General features: G+C 45.5%; 1 protein-coding gene across 49 annotated transcripts in view; it reads right to left on the reverse strand.

Moving 5' to 3' along the window:
• AOPEP (aminopeptidase O (putative)) overlaps positions 1-20,474 on the reverse strand; it is a 384,021-nt gene that overhangs the window by 34,612 nt on the left and 328,935 nt on the right. For 33 of the 49 annotated variants that reach the window (XR_013405020.1, XR_013405031.1, XR_013405038.1 and 30 more), the window contains one exon: positions 10,635-10,751. The exons of 4 other annotated variants lie outside the window; for them this stretch is intronic. Coding sequence is in view for 9 of the 45 variants with exons in the window: in XM_077966537.1 (XP_077822663.1) it covers positions 10,635-10,751 (117 nt within the window). In the remaining 36 variants the exon portion in view is untranslated. Of the gene's footprint in view, positions 1-2,442; positions 2,629-10,634; positions 10,752-20,474 lie in introns of all 49 variants that reach the window. 12 more of the 49 variants (XR_013405004.1, XR_013405002.1, XR_013405006.1 and 9 more) reach the window with 1 other exon arrangement.

Below are 20,474 nucleotides of genomic sequence, written 5' to 3' on the forward strand. Positions count from 1 at the left end.
CTCACTGAATGGCTGTCCATCTCAATACGTAATTCTGAAATTAGAAAATAATACACTCCACCTTCTTTCTCCAATCTGTTGACAAGAACTCACAGCTGAAAAGGACTCTTACTGCTGGCAGAAACAGTGACCACGGTCACCTCCTCTGATGAGCTCTGGGGACATCTGTCCCCTTCCCTCGCTTTCTCTGGAGGTGAATTCAGCCTGGAGGGCCTCCCCAAGTCTGAGGGATGGCTGACTCTCTCCCAGCACCTTGCTGTGTCAGACATGAAATCCAGGAAACATCATTCTCCAACAAGTAAGTCGACTGGGCACTGAGGATAAAATGGTGACTAAAACAGATAAGCACTTGCCCTCTAGAGGCTTACAGTTCAGTAGGAAGTTTAAGAAAAATCCAGTAAACCAGCAAGTATAGACTCATGTTGGTGACAAATGCCAGGAAAGGCTGCACGAGGCACAGGGAGTGCACGGGGCTGCGGCAGGAGTGTGGTCATAGAGAGCTCCCTGAGAAGGGCCACACACACTGACGCCTAAAGAAGGACAAGAAACCCACCACTCACAGGGGCATCCTGAGCCCCACCAGCTTCCAGCCACACCACGCTTTACTCCACGAAAGAGACTCAGCCTTCCCTCCCCTTCTCTTCTCAGTGGCCATTTCCTCTGATACCCTTCTCTTCAAGAGCTAGAGAAACAGGCTCTTAAAAATAAACTCCAGAGACCAAAGAACTAAAACTACGCAACTTTTCGGAAAGACACAGGCATAAATTTTCATGACCCTGGCAATGATTTTCAACAAAACAAAGGAGATACACCGAACTTCATTAAAGTTAAAATCTTTAAGGCCAGGTACGGTGGCTCACGCCTGTAATCCCAGCACTTTGGGAGGCCAAGACGGGCGGATCATGAGGTCAGGAGATTGAGACCATCCTGGCTAACATGGTGAAACCCCGTCTCTACTAAAAAATACACCAAAAAAAAAAAAAAAAAAGAAAAAGAAAAACTAGCCGGGCGAGGTGGCGGGCGCCTGTAGTCCCAGCTACTCGGGAGGCTGAGGCAGGAGAATGGCTAAACCCGGGAGGCGGAGCTTGCAGTGAGCTGAGATCACACCACTACACTCCAGCCTGGGCGACAGAGCCAGACTCCATCTCCAAAAAAAAAATAAATAAATAAGTTAAAATCTTTTTTTTTTTTTTTTTTTTTTTGAGACAGAGTCTCGCTCTGTCGCCCAGGCTGGAGTGCAGTGGCGCAATCTCGGCTCACTGCAAGCTCTGCCTCCCGGGTTCACGCCATTCTCCTGCCTCAGCCTCCCGAGTAGCTGGGACTACAGGCGCCCGCCACTGCGCCCGGCTAATTTTTTTCTATTTTTAGTAGAGACGGGGTTTCACCATAGTCTCGATCTCCTGACCTTGTGATCCGCCCGCCTCGGCCTCCCAAAGTGCTGGGATTACAGGCGTGAGCCACCGCGCCCGGCCAAGTTAAAATCTTTAGACCTCAAGGGATACCATCATCAAAATGAAAAGACAACCCAAAGAATAAGAGAATATTTTTGCAAACTGTATCTGGTAAGGAGCTTGTATCTAGACTATATAGAGAACTATTATAACTCAGTAATACAAAGACAAACCAATTTAAAAATGAGCAAAAGGTCTTGCTAGACCTTTTTCCAAAGAAGATATGCAAATGGTCAACAGGGGAAAAAAAGCAATGACGACGACAGTGGGGTCCAAGTCACGCCCAACAGGGTGGCTAAAATCACAAAGACGGACCGTGACAAGTGCTGGCGGAGCCCGAACCCATACTCACTGCTACAGAAAATGGAAGATGGTCCAGCCATAGTAGCAAACACACTGGCAGTTCCTCAAAAGGTTAAACAAGCGTTACCACACAATCCAGCAATTCTACTCCTAGGAATATACCTAAGAGAAGTGAAAGTGTATGTCCACACAAAACCCTACACACACGTGCTCACAGCAGCATTCTTCACAGCAGTTAAAAGCGGAAACACCATCCATGTCCATCACTGACACACGGAGAAACAAATGCCGTCTGTCCACATGACTCAAAATATTTGGCAGGAAAAACGAATGACGTAATTATATATGCTACAAAGAAGGATGATCCCCAAAAACATTATGCTAAGTCAAAAGAAGCCAGTCACGAAAGACCAAATATTACACATAATTCCATTTATGTGAAGGCCCAGAACAGGCAAATCCACAGAGACAGAAGAGCGGGGGCTTCCCAGGACGGGGGAGCTAGGGATGCAGCCAAAGGGCACTGGGTTTCTTTTGGGGATGATAAAATGTTCTACAAGTAATTGAGGTGACAGTTGTACAACTCTGTGAATATATTAAAAACGACTGACTTGTATACTTTAAAATGGGTGAACTTCATGGTATGTGAGGTATAGCTCAAAAGTCATTAAAAACAACTACCCCTCACCCTAAGAGCCGAGTTGAGAACGGCTGTTTTGGCGAAAGGCACAATTCCACGCGGTCTGCTGGAGAAAAGCGACCGGTGCCCTGAGAGCCGAGGCCATGGGGGACGCTCAGTTGTGGGCTGCTCCTGGTGGCTGGTTCCCTCGGCGCCTGGGAACTTACTGTGCCCAGCCTGGGCATCCACTTCCACCTGCGGATGGACAAAACCAGGCGGTCTACCAAACACAGCTCCATGTGGTTCAAGGTTGCAGCAAAGCAATGTGCAGAGACTGAACAGCCTAGAAATCAGTTTTAGTGCCACCCTACGAAGTTTAGCTGATCTCTACTGTGTTTATGTTCTAAATTTCATACCCTCCCATCCACACAAAACTCCACCATCTACATGCAGAGCGGGCCTGGGAACGTGCTTCCGCAAGCTGACTCCGTGCGAGCGGCCCGAACACGAGGGGTAGAGCCCACACCCTATCTGTGCTGCGAGGTTCTCACAGCCTGAAGGCCGGACAGATCCACCTCTCACATCCTGGTGTGCCACCGTTCTAGAGAGCAGAGACGGTGCACAGGAAAGGCAGCGGAAGGAAGAAATGCCATCTGGAAAGCTATGCTGCGAGCTGTGGCAAAGTGAGCCCTCTCTTTCAGGGTATTTAAGGTATGCTTTAAATGTGAATATGGCTCAGTTTACAATTGTAAAAAGAGATGGCAGTGTTCAAAGAAAATTGTGTGGTTTTTAGTGTGGGTTTCAGAACAGAAATCTGATACAAACGTATGTAAACTACTGACTGAGCTGTAAAGAACCCAGAGGCACCAATTAAAGGCCAATGCACTAATGCCACTCGAGAAACCTTCGGACACAAAATGAACTGAGATGCTGCTGTCTTCCTGGCTATACGGGAAGAAGAGTATCAGGGCACTGCTACTTAGACCCCAGAAAATGTGTAAATCTCCATCTCCATCTCCATCTTTCTGAGAAAATCTATACAGACTGGAGTGCGTCCCATGGAGCAAACGCAGAGGCCCTCCCATCCTCAGAGGTCTGTGACCGTGGACCTGCTGCTGAACCCTGTGCGAGACGGCAAGGGACACTCTGCAACCACTGACTTTTCTAACAAAGTCTGGCTGAACCTGCAGCTAAAAACCACCTATTAAATGCCCTCCCTCTTTTAACAGATAAACGCTAAGCTGACCATTTAAGAAAAATTAGCCAGATTATGCTGTTTATGGCTCGCTTTTCTCTTTACTTTCATTTGCTATAAATTCACGGTAAACAAAACACAATCCCTAGCTTCAGGAACAACACAGGAAATTATTAATCTAAAAAAGAAAGTTCTTTGTGATTTTAGATCAACTTTATTAAAAAAAAATCCCTTTATGACAGTATAACAGGGGAGATGCTGTTGCAGGCTTCCCACAGGAAAGTTCCAGAGGCACTGAACTGAACAACAGAGAGAAAACCCTAAGAAAGATGTACTGAGAGATAGACCATTCTGACTTTGAAGGAATATTCTGAAGCATCGATTAAATGTTTCATAAACCAAATACGACAAAGAAAAAATACACAAATAAAACCAGAGTTACGTAAGAACTCTACTCTTTCTCCTATCATAAAAAGTAGATGGTTTAAAAAGATATGTCTAAAGCAACAAGAAAAAATTACCCTAATCCCTTTTCTCAATCTATACCCAGCCACCTTTTAAACTCTAGAAAAGGAATAATGCTCTGTCAAAGGGACAGCCTGTCAAATAAAGCTGTCAAAGGGAGACCCTCACAAGCATGGTCTCGGCTTTCTAAAAACCTGAAGTCACACTGTTCACAGGCCATGGTGTAAAGTTCAGATTCATCGGTATCTGGCCTCTTGATCTGCAACCTAAGGTTGATGGCATCAAGGGGCCAGTTAAGCCAGACCCCTGTCCCTGTAACGACACTGTGAGAAACAGCCTAATGCTGAGATTCTGTGGGTTGCCAGGTGGAAGTGGCAAGTGTCAACTTGCCCTCTCAGGACCCCCGGGGGGACCTGGTTCCTTGTATTTTACCCCATAAAAGCACTTCACTAATTGCACACACTACTCCGACACTCCACAATGGTGTCCTTTTTCATGTTCAATCTGAAAACCTGCCTTGTAGGGCTCTGTTCCACTGGTGCCTCCTGACAATGCTGGACGATGACGTGGTGAGCCAGCTGGCTGAGTGAGGCGGCCCTGGACTCCGCCTGCACCAAGGGCAGCCAGCAGGAGAAGCGGAGGAGAAGAGAAGGGAAAAGACGCTCCGCAACACTTCACATCTGCAAAGCAGAAGCTGCAAGTCATCTCTACTGGACAGAGTGTGAGCACTGACAGGCAGGCACAGAACCACAGCGATGGATCAACTTCAGAATCTGGAGATGTAACAACCGTTAAACCTTCAATCCTTGCCCTCTGGTAAGTCCCTCTAGAGCTCCATTAATCATTAAGTGCTCGAACCACAGAACGACGCTTTTGGCCCAAATGAAATTCAGAAGTGAGCATTAAAGCTGTCATACGATTGTGTTGCTGGAGTCACAACTTCCACCTCTGGACTGCAAATAAATGCTATGGTTTTTTCTTCCCAAGTAAACAATGAGTAACAATGTATTAGTAACAACATATTAAGATAAATACCAGCTTGTGTACAGTGCATCAAAAGAGGCAGAGGAGGCCAAGCGCGGTGGCTCACGCCTGTAATCCCAGCACTTTGGGAAGCCAAGGCAGGTGGATCACAAGGTCAGGAGTTCGAGACTAGCCTGGCCAAGATGGTGAAACCCTGTCTCTATTAAAAATACAAAAACTTAGCTGGGCGTGGTGGCGGCTCCTGTAATCCCAGCTACTTGGGAGGCTGAGGCAGAACTGCTCGAACCTGGGAGGCGGAGGTTGCAGTGAGCTGAGATTGTGCCACTGCACTCCAGCATGGGCGACAGAGTGAGACTCCGTCACAAACAAACAAAAGGGAGGTAGAGGAGACCCAGAGCCATTAGACAGTGCAAGGCCTTTTCGGCTACCTCCCATGCTACGGAACAGGCCTGTGATGCTGGACGTTTTTCCATTTCCAATCAACCTTGAGTGTCCTTTCCATCCTGGAAGGCAGCCGGATGAGTGCTGAAACAGGTATGTTCTTACAATCTGTTTCCTCACATTCACTTGCTCCTACTAGTTTAGTCTGCAATTCTACATCAAAGAGTAGAGCCTCCCAAGGTTACATTCTTTGGCACTTCGGGAGAGTACAGCTGGCTCAGGGTGGCCTCTAAACGTTAACGATCTTTTTCTAGCTACCCCACTCTATGCAGACACCTTACTAAATGAGTTTTTTTTTTGAAACTGCCTTTTGTCAATTAGCTGCTGCCAGTCAGCAGAAAGAGCCGCTCACGTGCACACGAGCACGTGGGTCCAGGCACGAGGGCCAGACGGTGACGGGAGACCTCCAGCGAAGCGGCACCCCGGGGAAGACAGTCACAACACACGACACCCACACTTCCTTGCTCCAATCCAATCCGGGAGTCCTCTTCCTTTCAATCGACACTATTTCTCCCACACAGGGAAGGGAAGAACGGGTGCTACTAACAACTTCTCCCAGAAAACTAAAGTTCTCACTCAGCGTATCAACCAGACTGAAAGCAAGGCATGCGGCAGCACGGGCCGTTCGGAATCGTGGCACCAGCAAGACAGTGCTGGGGAAGCCCAGCCCGAGGCGCAGCCGCCGTCGGAAAGCACTCGGTGGAGTCTGCAGAGATGCTGCTGCCTGAAGGTCAGTCACGGAGTTCCTGGGGAAAGAGGTCAGAGAGCCAAGGTCCCGGATCCTCACCTCACTGCCACGGGTAGCTACTTTTACAGCTTAAGAGACCTGCTAAGGCGGGCAGGAAATGTGTTACTTAAAAAGGGATCTTAGATAACATCTTTTGTTTCCAGAGTTAGCTGTCAACTATATATATATATATATATATATATATATTTTTTTTTTTTTTTTTGAGACGGAGTCTCGCTCTGTCGCCCAGGCTGGAGTGCAGTGGCCGGATCTCAGCTCACTGCAAGCTCCACCTCCCGGGTTCACGCCATTCTCCTGCCTCAGCCTCCCGAGTAGCTGGGACTACAGGTGCCGCCACCTCGCCCGGCTAGTTTTTTGTATTTTTTAGTAGAGATGGGGTTTCACCGTGTTAGCCAGGATGGTCTCATCTCCAGACCTCATGATCCGCCCGTCTCGGCCTCCCAAAGTGCTGGGATTACAGGCTTGAGCCACCACGCCCGGCAACTGTATTTTTTAAACTTTTATGGCTATATGAGAAATATACTCAAAAACTGCAGAGGGACAAGGTGCTTCTGTGGACTGGATTGCCCTTCGGCTCATTTTCCGTGCTGGCTGCAGTAGCCTAGCGTCCACCCACAGGCCTGAGGCTTGCTACATACGAGATGGCTGACTTTGAGGTCAGCTTCACTCTCCAGGCCAAGGAGCACCAAGGAGCACCGCCTGGGCCCGCCCTGCAGAGGGTGGCAAGGTAGCAGGTGGCCTGGGGTGGTCTGCCTACTCCACCCATGCTCTCACTCTGTCTGTCCTCGAGCCCTTTTCCTTTCACACTCTGAACACGGGCGCATTGCCTCCCTGAAGAGCATACACCTGGGGCTTCACATCACGTGATGCAGGCACACGGAGGGCAGGCAGGTGTGCAAAACCCGAGACAGTACTCAGAACCCTGGCCCCACAACCCCTCGACGTGAAAGCCCTTGGCAAGCAGCCACAGCAGACTCAGTGCTACACTCAGAAAATCAGACCAACAGATCAGACGCTCTGTGAACACAGCCGTACACAGAAGCAACACACACAGAATGGTGAATAGTAATCTCGTCCCTCCTTTCTTCCTTCTCTGTGTGGGCGGCCCGTACCGGCCCATTCACATGGAGGCAGGGAGGGACCGACGGGGATGGCGGCCCAGGAGCTAAAGCAACCATGGAATAGGGTTCTCACAGTAGAGACCCCTCCAGCCGCTACATCCCGAACATGCTGCTCAGCCAACAAAACTCCTCCGTGCGCTCTGCCATGAGGAGCAGGAGCAGCTGGAGGCGGCAGGCTTCCCTTCTGGAAAGGCAGCTTTACATACGCACCCCGGTCACAGGGAGAGCAAGGGAAGCCTTTCTGCGTATCTCGAAAATACAGGGGGCACAGCAGGTAAAGAAATCTGCCCCCACCAGGTCCCAAACACCCCTGCCCTGTACTGGAGACCTGCCCCATCGGCCTGGGCAGGTGTTTCTGCACCAGTCACCTAATTCAACACGGGCCCCAGCGCCCACAGTGTGCTCAGTACACAGCCTGCCTCACTCCAGACTCTCTGGCCCGCTCTCAAATGGCTGCCATTTATTCCGTATGTGAGACCCCTGAGAGCGACTGCAAGGGACTCTCCTCGCTTGTTTAGTCCAGAAGCACCAAGAACTCAATAGGCATCCCCGAGACTTTTTCTACCAAGTAACAATTCTTTCTCCCATGAAATGTCCTGTCACTTAAAGGCAGATGATTATTCAACAAAATTCCCGCTAATTAGTGTTATAACAAATCACACTTCACTGATAAAGTTTCTAGAAAACACCCTGGTTGGCCAAAATCCTGTTGCTTTTTTGGTTCTGAATGACATTTCAAGGAAACTTCACAATGAGATAAGCTGTCGGTGTAACTAACCACATGCCAGGACCTCCAGAGTTTGGGCGAAGGCACCTTTTTCAGACACACACCAGGGTCTAACCCCCCTCTCTCCACTTGATTTGGCTCCTGCTCATCCCCGACCTCAACCCTGCAGGCCCCGCACGGGGGTCAGGAAACCACAGATGGGGCCTGCAGCCAGGAACAGTGTATATGTTTCCAAATCATTTTAAAAAGGAAAAAGGGCCAGGCACGGTGGTTCACACCTATAATCCCAGCACTGTGGGAGGCTGAGGCAAAAGGACTGTTCCAGGCCAGGAGTACGAGACAAGCCTGGCCAACATAGTGAGACCCTATCTCTCAAAAACAAAAAAAAATTCTTTTTCTAAATTAGCACACGTGGTGACGCATGCTTGTAGTCCCAGTTACTTGGGTGGCTGAGGCAGGAGGATTGCCTGAGCCCAGGAGTTCAAGGCTGCAGTGAGCTATTATCACACTACTGCATTCCAGGCTGAGCAACAGAGTGAGAACTGTCTCCAAATAAATAAAAAGGAAAGGCGGGGGGAAAAAAAAACAACAATTATCTGGAGATGGGCTAATTACATCAAATTTAAGTTTCAGGTCCGTCAAAGTTTCACTGGCACACAGCTACGTCTGCTATACTACTTATGGCAGCTTCATGCTACAGCAACAAGGCTGAAGAGCTGCCACAGAAAGCGTGCGGTCTGAAATATTAACTGCCTGGTCCTTTATGGGAAAGGCTTGCTGGCCCTGTGCCGGCACACACCGAGTTCACGCCTGCGCTCTCTGTGGTCAGCTCCCTCCTGCCTTCAGGTCGCTCTGAGTGGCCTGAATCCCCCATCTAGGGAAACCTTGCCCGACTTTATCCTGTATCTCTCCTTCACCGCTCTTGTCTCAAGCTGTCTTGTTCATTTACTCAGGAACTGTCTTTCAGAAGAATGTAAGCTTCCTAAGGGTAGCTAACTTTGCCTGTCATTTCTATATTCCTGATGCCTAGTGGAACAGTGGAGTATTTGTGAATCACATGAACACAGACCACACTAGTCATATACACTGAGCAAAGACGTAATGAGGCCCCAGCTCCTCATCACCAGGGTTCTAGCTGAAGAGACTGCCTAGTCTAGCACCATGACATAGTTTGCGCAGCATAAAACAAGCAACTAAGTAAAACCTGTTCTACTTCTCAAAGGTTCTAAGAGGTTATATGTAACAAGTAAGTTGAGCTGTAAGTTAAGAACAGGACATGTTTTATGCTAAACGGAAGGGGCCACCTCCTGGCTTCCGGACATCAAGTGACAGGTGCCCGGTGCCTGCTCTGATCCTCCCCTCTGGTCTGTCCATCCCCATCACAGGTCCTGGCGGTTCGGTGGTATTCCACCCTGATCGAAACACAGCCTAATGACTATATATAGCAAGTCTTTTAAGCACTAATTAAAAATAACAGTCTGGCATTTCAAAACTCCTATAAACAAAAATGTAAGAGCTGAAATAAACAGCAACAGTTGCAAATCTGGTCTATGCTCAGGTGGGTAAAAAGCTACAGATCTCCTCTGGAGTTTTTCAATCACTCTTGAGTTTATGGGGTTTTAAAATGCCTAACAATGGCCATCTTACCTTTTGGTTAATAAGGAACGGGGCTTTTCTCAATTACTCCATTTTAATGATTATAAAATTCATTACAATAATATTTAACCTAATATATCCCAAATATCACTAACACTATAATCAATCGGGAGACATTAAGTTATTTTGTCTTTCTTCATTCAATGTCTTCACTATTCATTGTGCATTTTATACTTACAGCACATCTCAACTCAAAATAGCTGCATTTAAGTGTTTAACAGCCACACATGGCTAATGGCTGCTGTACTAGACTGCACAGTTTTAAACTGTTCAAAACCAAACTTACTTTTCTGCATCTGGGGAGTCTTACATAAAAGAGTTTTGTTTAAGCTCTTGTTTTTACTTAAGATGTCTGAATATATTATTTACTACTTTGTACTTTTTTAAAACCCTGGAATTTATCTTAGGATTCACACTGCATTCCTCACAATAAGGTAGAAGATATTAAGGACTGTATCACATTGCTTTCTCGCAAGCATCCAGTTGACTTCTCCAACCACAGCTGCTAGATTTAGTTTTAATTCCCTTTACACATGGCTCCTTTCCTGCCCTAACTGAATGCAACCAAGCAGCTCTGACACATCGGAGCCAAGTTTCCTTCGTGGGCAACAGAACGGCACCACCGTCAGTCACACAATGACCCACCCAAGTTTACAACTCAAAAGCATTCCACTCAATCCTTTAGGAGACTTATGTCCATCTTTATGATTTAAGAAGAGGGAAACACTTTTAAGACCTCAAAATCCTCTGGTTAGAAGCGTAAGTACAATCAGATTAACGCACTTAGTTCTTCACTCACACAGCAAACACATGGGATTCTGCTAATAGAAATGGTGGTTTCAATAGTTTGGGGATCCAATGGGATCACCATCCTTCACCAACAGTGGGATGTGCTGGTTAAACTCCGAGGGTGTTCCTGGTTACCTCTGCATCCTGGTCCTGGAGGTGGTATGTCCTCTGGAGGCTTTGCAGAGTTCGGTGGCTCAGAGTCTTCTGCTCCAAGAGATGCTCCAGAAGCAAGACCAGCTGGTCTGGAAGAAGCTAAAGACAAAACCAAACAGCCTATGAAAATGCCATTCAGCTGATGAGAAAGTAAACCCAAATGTTCAGACTGAAGACCGCATACCCAGGGTAACCTGGGTGCTTTCAGCATATATCGGCAACATGGAAAGGCTGTGAAGCTGACTTTTGTGATTCCTCAGGGTGTATATTGTCTGTATTCCCAAAGACACTGCATTCCAGGGTCTGATTAGGCCCCGTTTTCCATGACTAATCATTTCAGTTTTATACTTAGAGCAGATCAAAACTGTGCTTCTCTTAATAAAACATTATCGTGGTTTACTGGATCTCTTCCTTTACAGCACGCATACAGCAGAAAATGTAATGTAGCCTAGACAAAGGTTCAAGGAGCCATCCAGTTACAGGCAAACACCTGGAAATTTCACAGAAATAAGATGTGGCATGCAGTCCCCTTTTCACCACGTCAGCTCTGTAAATACACCTGCTGCACACTGAGAAATAAAGAGTACATACTGAAAGAACGGTCTTCCCTCCATTACGAGAATCATAAACTTATGATCCATTAAAAAGCTACAAAGGCCGTATGCAACTATACGTGCCGCTGTACACACAGACACACCAGGTCACCCACATTCCTGAGTTCTCATACAGGAACAGTCAAAAGTGACGTCACAAGTTGAGGGCAAAGAGAGGAGGCAGTCTTCACGTGGTACAAAAACAAAACACAATGTATGCGAAATACAAGGAAATGAAGAGAAGCATGCGTAAGACTTCATCCGTGTTACTCGCTACGGGGCAGCAGGGCCAGGACTGGTGGCCCTGTGAGATGGGCCCTGTAGTGCACTGGAGGAATAATCAATTTGAGATACGCCTTGTAGGAAATGAAACATATTTATTCTAAAATCGAGATTTTAAAATTTACCCAATGAATTCCATGGCTCTCTCTGCCGAGCTTCTCTCCATCCCTGTGTATGTGCAGATCATCCCTGTCAATCCAAATTACAGGTCTGGAAGCTGGTATCACATCAACAGTACATTCATAAGAACACCTGGATTTTAACTGCCACTTTCTGATGCTCTAAAACAATTTTTTAAAAGTACTGGTTTCCCTTCCTGCTCCTCATCTTTCTGCCCCCAAGTGTGCACTCTGCCTGACCCTCCCTATCCCTTACCCCCTCACTCATTCACACACACACTTATATTTTTCCAAAAGGTACGCAGGGGGCAACAGGCAGACAGCAAGTACTGCAAACACCACACCCACTGCACCATTCCACAGGGTATCTGTTTTCTCACCTCACCCTTCTAAGTTCTGAGAAGGCCCCACTTGCCGACAGACAGAGGCAGAAAGAAGGGAGACAGGTACCAGCGCAATCACTTGGTTCTTGGGTATATTCTGTACTTCGTAGCGTCGCTTCATCTGAAAGGCATGCCGTGGCTATTCTCTCAGGAGAAACAAGGTGCCTTCAGCAAAACTGCAGTACGACCAGCACTGACTCCGACCCAAGGAATTACTAACGCTCCATTTCTTTTCATGAGAAGTCAAGTAATTGCAGCATGTTTTAAAGATATCAAATTACTACATAAGTACTTGTAACAAAATCACCCATCTACCACACGATATTAAAAGGGAATCTGTTTCACAGAAGAGGCCAAACCCAGGCCCCAGCCTCTGGCAGGCCCCTCACCATTCACACCGTGAACACTGCTGGGTGCGTGTGGTATCCAGCACTTCTGCCCAGGCAGCCCAGGGAGACTGGTTCCTCTCTCCCTCTGCCCTCCTCCTCCTTGCTGTTCATCTCATCCCTCAGCCTCCTATGATGTTCCAAGAGAGGTGCTTTTCTGCAGGAGGCTGAGCCTTCAACCCATGGCCTCAAGCACCCCTAACCCGTCTCCCGGGGCCGCTGACTGAATGCCCTCCAGCCCTTGAGCCCTCTTCCCAGTGCCTTCCTTTTCACCCCAGTCGTGGGCTCTCCCCGCTTCATCTCACTACTACCCTTTGTTGTGCTGCTGTCAAACAGCAGCTCCACCGGGGTACCCAGGCCAGGCCACCACAGGATGGAGACCTGCTCTACCGCACAGACACTCAAAACTGGTGAGCAGCATTTCTTAAGACAGACAGTCCGAGGATAACAGGACCTGGCATCGAGACCCCTCCAGACAAAGGCAGGCAGGCTTCGGGGAACAGGCTCAGCCTCACAGAGAAGCAATTCTCGGCACCACCGGCACCCAGACCAGCAGAACACCCTTTGCCAGAAGAGGGGCCTCGTTTGCTGACTAAATACAGAAGGAACCAGTCCTGCCAAACTGCAGACTTACAGGGAGGGGAGAGGAGAAAGAAAAGCACATCCCCATGTTCTACACTTGTGCTAACAAAGAAGCCTCCTGTCAGAACTCTCGTTTGGGATTTGGTTTAAACTAAAGACACACTGAGCAAAGAAACCCTGAGTAAGACAATAGCTTGGTCCTCAACTTACCCCAACTAGGTGTAACCAACAGATACAGCCCAGTTTAAAACCCAACAATTACCAATACGTGGACCTATAAAAACACCTGCATTCATACTTGTATATCTGAGCTTTCTTTTTTTTTTTTTTTTTTTGAGATGGAGTCTCGCCTTGTCGCCCAGGCTGGAGTGCAGTGGCCGGATCTCAGCTCACTGCAAGCTCCGCCTCCCGGGTTCCCGCCATTCTCCTGCCTCAGCCTCCCGAGTAGCTGGGACTACAGGCGCCCGCCACCTCGCCCGGCTAGTTTTTTGTATTTTTAGTAGAGACGGGGTTTCACCGTGTTAGCCAGGATGGTCTCGATCTCCTGACCTCGTGATCCGCCCGCCTCGGCCTCCCGAAGTGCTGGGATGACAGGCGTGAGCCACCGCGCCCGGCCGGTCTGAGCTTTCTTTTAAGCTGAAAGCTCACGCATCTCTACAGAGCAACAGAACCAAAAGGATCCACGGAAGCTTCTGTCCTCTCCAAATTTTACACAATGAAAACCTTTGACGCTCTCCTCCCGGACTTAAGACCATGAGATGGAAGGGAGGGAGCACACTGACTCTCATGTGAGAGAGGCGAGGAGCAAGGGCGGACCTCCCCTCAGGTATCTGCTCCCCCTAAACAAGGTCCCGACCACAGTGCTGCCACAGCCAGCCTCGTGCTCCCACGTTTCTCTGAGTCCCATTCTTCTGAACAGATGTGAAATGACTCTCACTTAGTAAACAACCTGTAGCCATCCGGCTTTTAGTTGTAACTCATGGGGGGGGGAATGTAGTTTCTGAAAAAAGTAGGGAAAAAAAAAACAGTGAACAAATGCTATTTTGGGACACAGACAATAAAACTAATAAAGCATCTTTTATTCGCAAAATACACATTACAACATTTTTAAAGGATGAGATAATAGACCTTAAAAAGAGGATATTGAAGCAAAAATGTAGTTAAACAGCTTCAATACATTTCTCTTTGTAAAATAAACATTTGCTCCCCGTAAAGCCACCCTACAAATGAAGAGGTAGTGGTAATGTAATAAACCGAAACGTTTGTGAAGCCACTGAAAGAGACCACACATCAGCAGATATGCTCAAGGCAGCAGCGGGTGGGGCGGTGCGAGGAGCCCAGGGCAGGCACGGGGGAGTGGGACATGCTATGTGGACCACTCCACTTCCACCCACGTGGAAATCAGAGCAAACTTCACGTGACTTCTAGGCCAACTGCGTTTATTTATTCATTTTAAGATTAACTGAATTTTAGACTGAAAGGCCAGCTGTGTTTAACACAGCAGCACCGGCGGGAGAGAGAGAAGGCTCTGGTCGCACCACAGAGTGATCGTGAAAAATAAAGGACCTCACCGCCGAGCATCACCACCTAAGAAAGTAGCTCCTTCTTCAAACATTATCAAAACAACTTGCCTTTATTTCTGAGGGCCTAACAGTGCTCACACCCACAGTTCAACAGTGACAGGAATGCAAAAGTCCTTTCCTTTGCATAAACAAGAAATTCATGATGGGGTTATTTTTTCCATACGGAGACCAGCTCAGTATTTTTAAAATGCATCTGCCTCCGAAATTTACACAAAATAGGACTACAAGGTGCCAAAGTGATGTGGGTATTTGCAAGAGAACTTCACAGAACTATAAAACTTACTGAAATGAATACAAGAAATAAAATGCTACACGAGGTCAGTCAAGTACAAATGCGGCTTGTTAAGGATTTTAGAAGCCTGTGTTCTACTCTAGACATGGAAGATTTCACAGCTGCTAAACACTAAGAACTGTAGAAAGAAAGAAGTCCACCGCATGTTTCTCCCAGCTTCAGAGTCCACGCGAGCTGTATGACTTCCAGTGGTTTGGGAGACGTTTTACGCATGCTCTTGGAAAGAAAACACGAATTTTCCAAACCCACCCTCCTCAACTAGAGGCAGCTCAACAAAAAAACCCCGACTCTCCCAAAAGCCTCTTACTGCTGTCATGGGGGCGTCACTCACTCTGCGCTCCCAGAAGACCACCCACGCAACTGAGGTCCCGCCGCCACTTCTTCCATCAGCACGATCAGAACAGGCCAGCTCCCCTCCCGCATCGGACATGGCTCACAACTGACCTTGCAGAGGCAGGGCCTGTGACAAGAGACCAGCGAACGGCAGCCTCCACGCCCCGGTGCCCGCACCCCTCCGACAGCAGAGGAGAGCACCTCCGGCGTGGCCCAGCTGCTGCGCCGCTGCCTCACACAAGAAAGTCACTGTGCGGCTCCCCAGCCAGAGAACAAGCCCGGGACGGAGGCAGCCACGGGCTGACAGTGGCGTGAGTTCTATTATTACCCCATTATCACTCTGGGATCTGTGCCTAAATGAAGCATGCTTCCTCCCTGATGCCATTTCCTTTTATCCTGGCTGGAGACTAAAAGCGGATCAATGGGGGCAATACATATGATGTCACTTCAATTTACAGCCATGGCCTCCCCCTCTCCAGTCTGTCTGAAACACACAGAAAGATCAATTCTTCCCAAAAATGGTTAAAAAATGCTTAGGGAGCATTCTTCTTCCAGAAGAGCATTCTCTGCTATATTTGTCTATGTTACTATGCAAGGAACTGTTTACATGGAACAAAAACAGAAGACACGGTGGGGAGGGGGAATCTCAAATTCTGTATGCTGGAGACTTGCTGGCTGAAATTCAACACGAGCAGGGTCCTCTGAAAGTCACACGCAGGAGGCCTTCGGGCAGAAGCACAACAGAAACCGGTTTTCTTTTGCCCCTTGGATTAAAAAGGTGATCCCACTGACACAAAGTATCTTTCATTTTTAGAGAGTTCCCCCAAAGTCAGACAAATCCCCTTTCACTCTTCCCAGAAAACACACCCACCACCTTAGCAGACCCTCAGGTTGCCCCTCCAGTCCACAGGCAGAGGAGGAAACGGCATCCACTCACACGGTGCCCTCATTAAAGGAGACGGAAAGCTTGGCTACAGGACACGAGACAGAACTTATAAACTAAGTCATCTTCCAGACTCGGCTCTGAACCAAATAAAACACAGTGAAAATCTCTACGCTGTATAAATTTTCACGTGGTGCTTTTCGACAATAAGGCAAAATTAAGATACAATCAATGAAGTTCCTCAAAACAAAACCAAGAGTTCTCCCTCCTCATAACCCAAAAAGAAACAGAAAATGTTCAGAGCCACAGAACCCAGGGGCAGTCAGCCTTTACTGCCCACACACTAGCCAGGCCAGTCTTCAACAAATGGTCTTCTTCCATCTGTTACTTTTTAAATGATAAACATTTCTAAGAAACAAAAGTAGACAACTTAGTGCTATGTACACATACCAGGGTGTCTGCCCAAGAGCCTGCCTACTAGGATATCATGACAGAACTGAAATGTATTTATTCTAAATTAGTAATTTGTATAATGGAAAAATACAATTGGTTTGAATTGCTGCTGAAAACACAATTCAGAAAAGAAAAACCTCTGTATGTTGAAGCAAAAACGTAACATATTTTAAAGAACTGTCAAAACTTACAAATAGAAGTATCTACTGTTCACATTATTTGTGTGGCATAAAATTGTATTTGCCAGCAAAGGAAGTCACCAAATAATTAAGAGAAAAAAAATTTTCTTCAAAATAAAGAAAATCAATCAATTGGTGCATATTTGTCCAGCAGAATCAGTTATTTCTGATTACCAAACATCGTTAGGGAGTGTGTCTATAAACAAATTTTGGAAAGAAAATTCAAGTAGCAGCAAATATGCACACAGCTCATTTTAAACAGAGAAAACCATATTCATTAGATTTTTGGGAAATTCTAATAGTTACAGTTCAAAAAGATTACTGCAAATTTTGAGCCATAGTTTGCTTGTGAAGTTTCTAAAAGTGGCATCACAGAACCTAAAACAGATACACATCATCATTAGCAAATACTATCTGAAATAATGTATTGGCATAATTCTCATGTTTCCAGATTGTAAGGGTCAAATGTTCCCGTGCTATTATTCCCCTAACTCTTGCTAAAAGCATATACTATATGCAATCTAACACAAAACATATTAAATGACAAAATATGCACTCCTCTGGTCAACTGGATCTCGTACAACCATGTGTACATTAATATTTTATGTTGTTATATATGTCGGAAGCATCATAAACACTCAAATTGAAAATTTCCAAGTATTTCACAAGAGATGCGTGGGATCCTTGTGTCTACCTCTCTGACCCCAGATCCTGCCAGACCAATCACAAGGGGCCAAAGGGAAAACATTCCTGATCTGAATTTTATGCTTCTCAAGAAAATCATCACTCATGAAACAGAAACTGTAAACTCCTAAGTGATTCCGTCTATTTACCCTGCCACGACAACAATGGCATGTTTAATATATGGCTTGTTTAATATTCCTAAAGAAATTGGAATACTTTAAAGTATAAGAATATTTCTAACTCTTCTTGCATTCACATTTTCATAAAAATTTCCTTCTTTTTGTTTCCTTAGAATTAATGCTTTTTACACTAGTGGTAGCTCATGCCAGTAATCCCAGCACTCTGGAAGGCCTAGACAGGAGAATGGCTTGAGCCCAGGAGTTTCAGACCAGCCTGAGCAACACAGTGAGATCTCGCCCCCTACCCACCCCCCAAATTAGGTGTGCTGGTATGCATCTGTAATCACAGCTATTTGGGAGGCTGAGGAGGGAGGATCATCTGAGCCCAGCAGTTGGAGGCTGCGGTGAGCTACGATTAATGCAATAGACTTCAGCCTGGGCAACAGAGCAAGACTCTGTATCCAACAACAACAACAACAAAAAGAATTAATGCTCTTACCTAAATTAATAATGGTGTACTTAATACTTGATGTATTTATCTTGAAGGAGAGTATACATTTTGTAATTCTGAGTTCCTAATTTACAAACAATGACACTTGCTGACTCCAATTAGCCCAGCATATGAATATACCTTTACTGTAAAACAAACTGTTGGCTGAGTCTATGAATCAAAACATCCTACATGGTATGTAGCCATGCAATGGAATACTATGTAGCTATTAAAAAGAATGAGATGGAATATTTTTGTAATATGGGAAGATGGCAAGAAATGTTTTTAGAAAAAAGGTTCAGAATAAAATGTAGACTATGGTTGAATTTGCGTAAATTACATTCTAAAGACACATTAATAATAATAAGGAATGCTTTGTGTCAACTGTTTCTCTGAGTAACCTACCTGAACTTTCTGCCCTCCCCTCTGTCCATTTCTCTGCTTCCAGCTCAAGCTGAAATATTTTTCTGAAATCATGCTATAAGTATTTCCTAATAATTCACTTAAAAGAGAGATCTACCTTATGAAGAAATTCATTACCACAACTAAACCTAAGAACACTGAGAACGACTGGGGCATGTGCTCTAACCAAGTGCTGGACCAGGCAACCAGAACCCAAGCATTTCTCTCAAGCCGGTCCGGTAGTTATGGGAGGACCTCCTAGCACGAAGTGTGCACCGAGAAACCTATCACTGTCTCTCCAATCTTAGTCGTAACATTTTAACACTGGTTCTGTGCAAGCAGCAATCAAAAAGTGGAAGAATTTAAAAACCTCCAAATATCCTGTAAATAGATATACAGGAAGCACAGCATCAGTCACATGCTCAGGTTTTTACGCTGTCACTTACAATACTAACAAATTATAAAATACATTCAGATTTTTTTCCCAAGGGAAAAAAACAGTAATTTCATCCAAACCCAGAATTTCTTCCTTTCTATAACTTCCTACATTACTCCAATATGTCAAAAATCAAAATCAGATGGTGTAGGATTATTTATTACGAATTTAGTAATTTTAGTTAATAATTATATCGACATGATTCTTCCTTGGTTAAATGCTTTTTATACGGCCCTGTATTCCTGGTGAATAGTAATCTATACAATGCACAAAATTACTGTGTTCATATGGACAAACAGGCAATCATCACTAACATTCAGTGTGAATAGTAATCTATACAATGCACAAAATTACTGTGTTCATATGGACAAACAGGCAATCATCACTAACATTCAGTGTGATAATACAGTTTTTCCTCTAAATTAGAAGGGGATTAGCAAACAGGGGAAAAAACTCAGCTCTTACAGAAAATACCTATCTTCAGAATTTCCTGTACAGAAAATAGTATCCTCTCCTTTTGAGTTTAAACAGGAATAACTGAATTCAAAGAAAATTATATTTTAACTTCTATAAAAAGAATGTACATTTTTAAGGTGTGTCTTAAATATTGGAACCAGATTTTGCTCATTTCATGTGCTATCTACCCACATCCTTGATAGTCAAATGTTCATCACATTGAAATAAAGGACTTAACGCCCAATATAGTAAGAAGAAATAATAAGGTAACAATGTCATCTGCAAGAATAGCTGTCAATTAACAATCCGGTGATTTAAAAGAATTTATTAAAAGCAAATTTATATAGCAACACATGAACATTCAGACCAGGAGTGATTCTCATTCCTCAACAAGAACATATCTAAAAAATACAAATTTATCAACTTAAAGTTTCATAAACATTCTTTACAGTACAGATCTGGTTGATGATTCTTCATATTTAAAAAGCTAATGGTAAAACGACTGAAATGCCTCTTTAAATGTAACAAACCGTAATTAATGGAACGACAGCTCTGCAATGTCTTCAGAAAGCGAACAGACGGGTCGTGTGAGTTATTAACAATCTAGTTCGCTTTACTGTGCAAACCTCACCTGTATGTCTTAGAGAGATTCTCTCCCTTTGCCTTCCACAGTCTCCTCGTTAAAATTTACTATTAAGGATTAAGGGTTTTTTAAAATCAAAACTCACAGTTAAAAAAAAAGTATGGCTGGGCACAGTGGCTCACGCCTGTGATCCCAACACTTTGGGAGGCTGAGGCACATGGATCATAAGGTCAAGAGATCGAGACCATCCTGGCCAACATGGTGAAACCTCATCTCTACTAAAAATACAAAAATTAGCTGGGTGTGGTGGAGTGTGCCTGTAGTCCCAGCTACTCGGGAGGCTGAGGCAGGAGAATCGCTTGAACCTGGGAGGCGGAGTTTGCAGTAAGTGGAGATCACGCCATTGCACTTCAGCCTGGGCGACAGAGCAAGACTCCGTCTCAAAAAAAAAAAAAAAGTAAGCCACGAAAACATTTTAGAGATAATGACATAACAGTTGCTAAGTGAGAAAAAGAACAGCAACAAAAGGACAGTGAAACCAAGTCCACCACTCCGATCCTCAGGTTAGACAAGTGATTCAAGTA

Source organism: Macaca mulatta, chromosome 15 (genome assembly GCF_049350105.2).
Source record: "Macaca mulatta isolate MMU2019108-1 chromosome 15, T2T-MMU8v2.0, whole genome shotgun sequence".
NCBI classification, from domain to species: Eukaryota; Metazoa; Chordata; class Mammalia; order Primates; family Cercopithecidae; genus Macaca; species Macaca mulatta.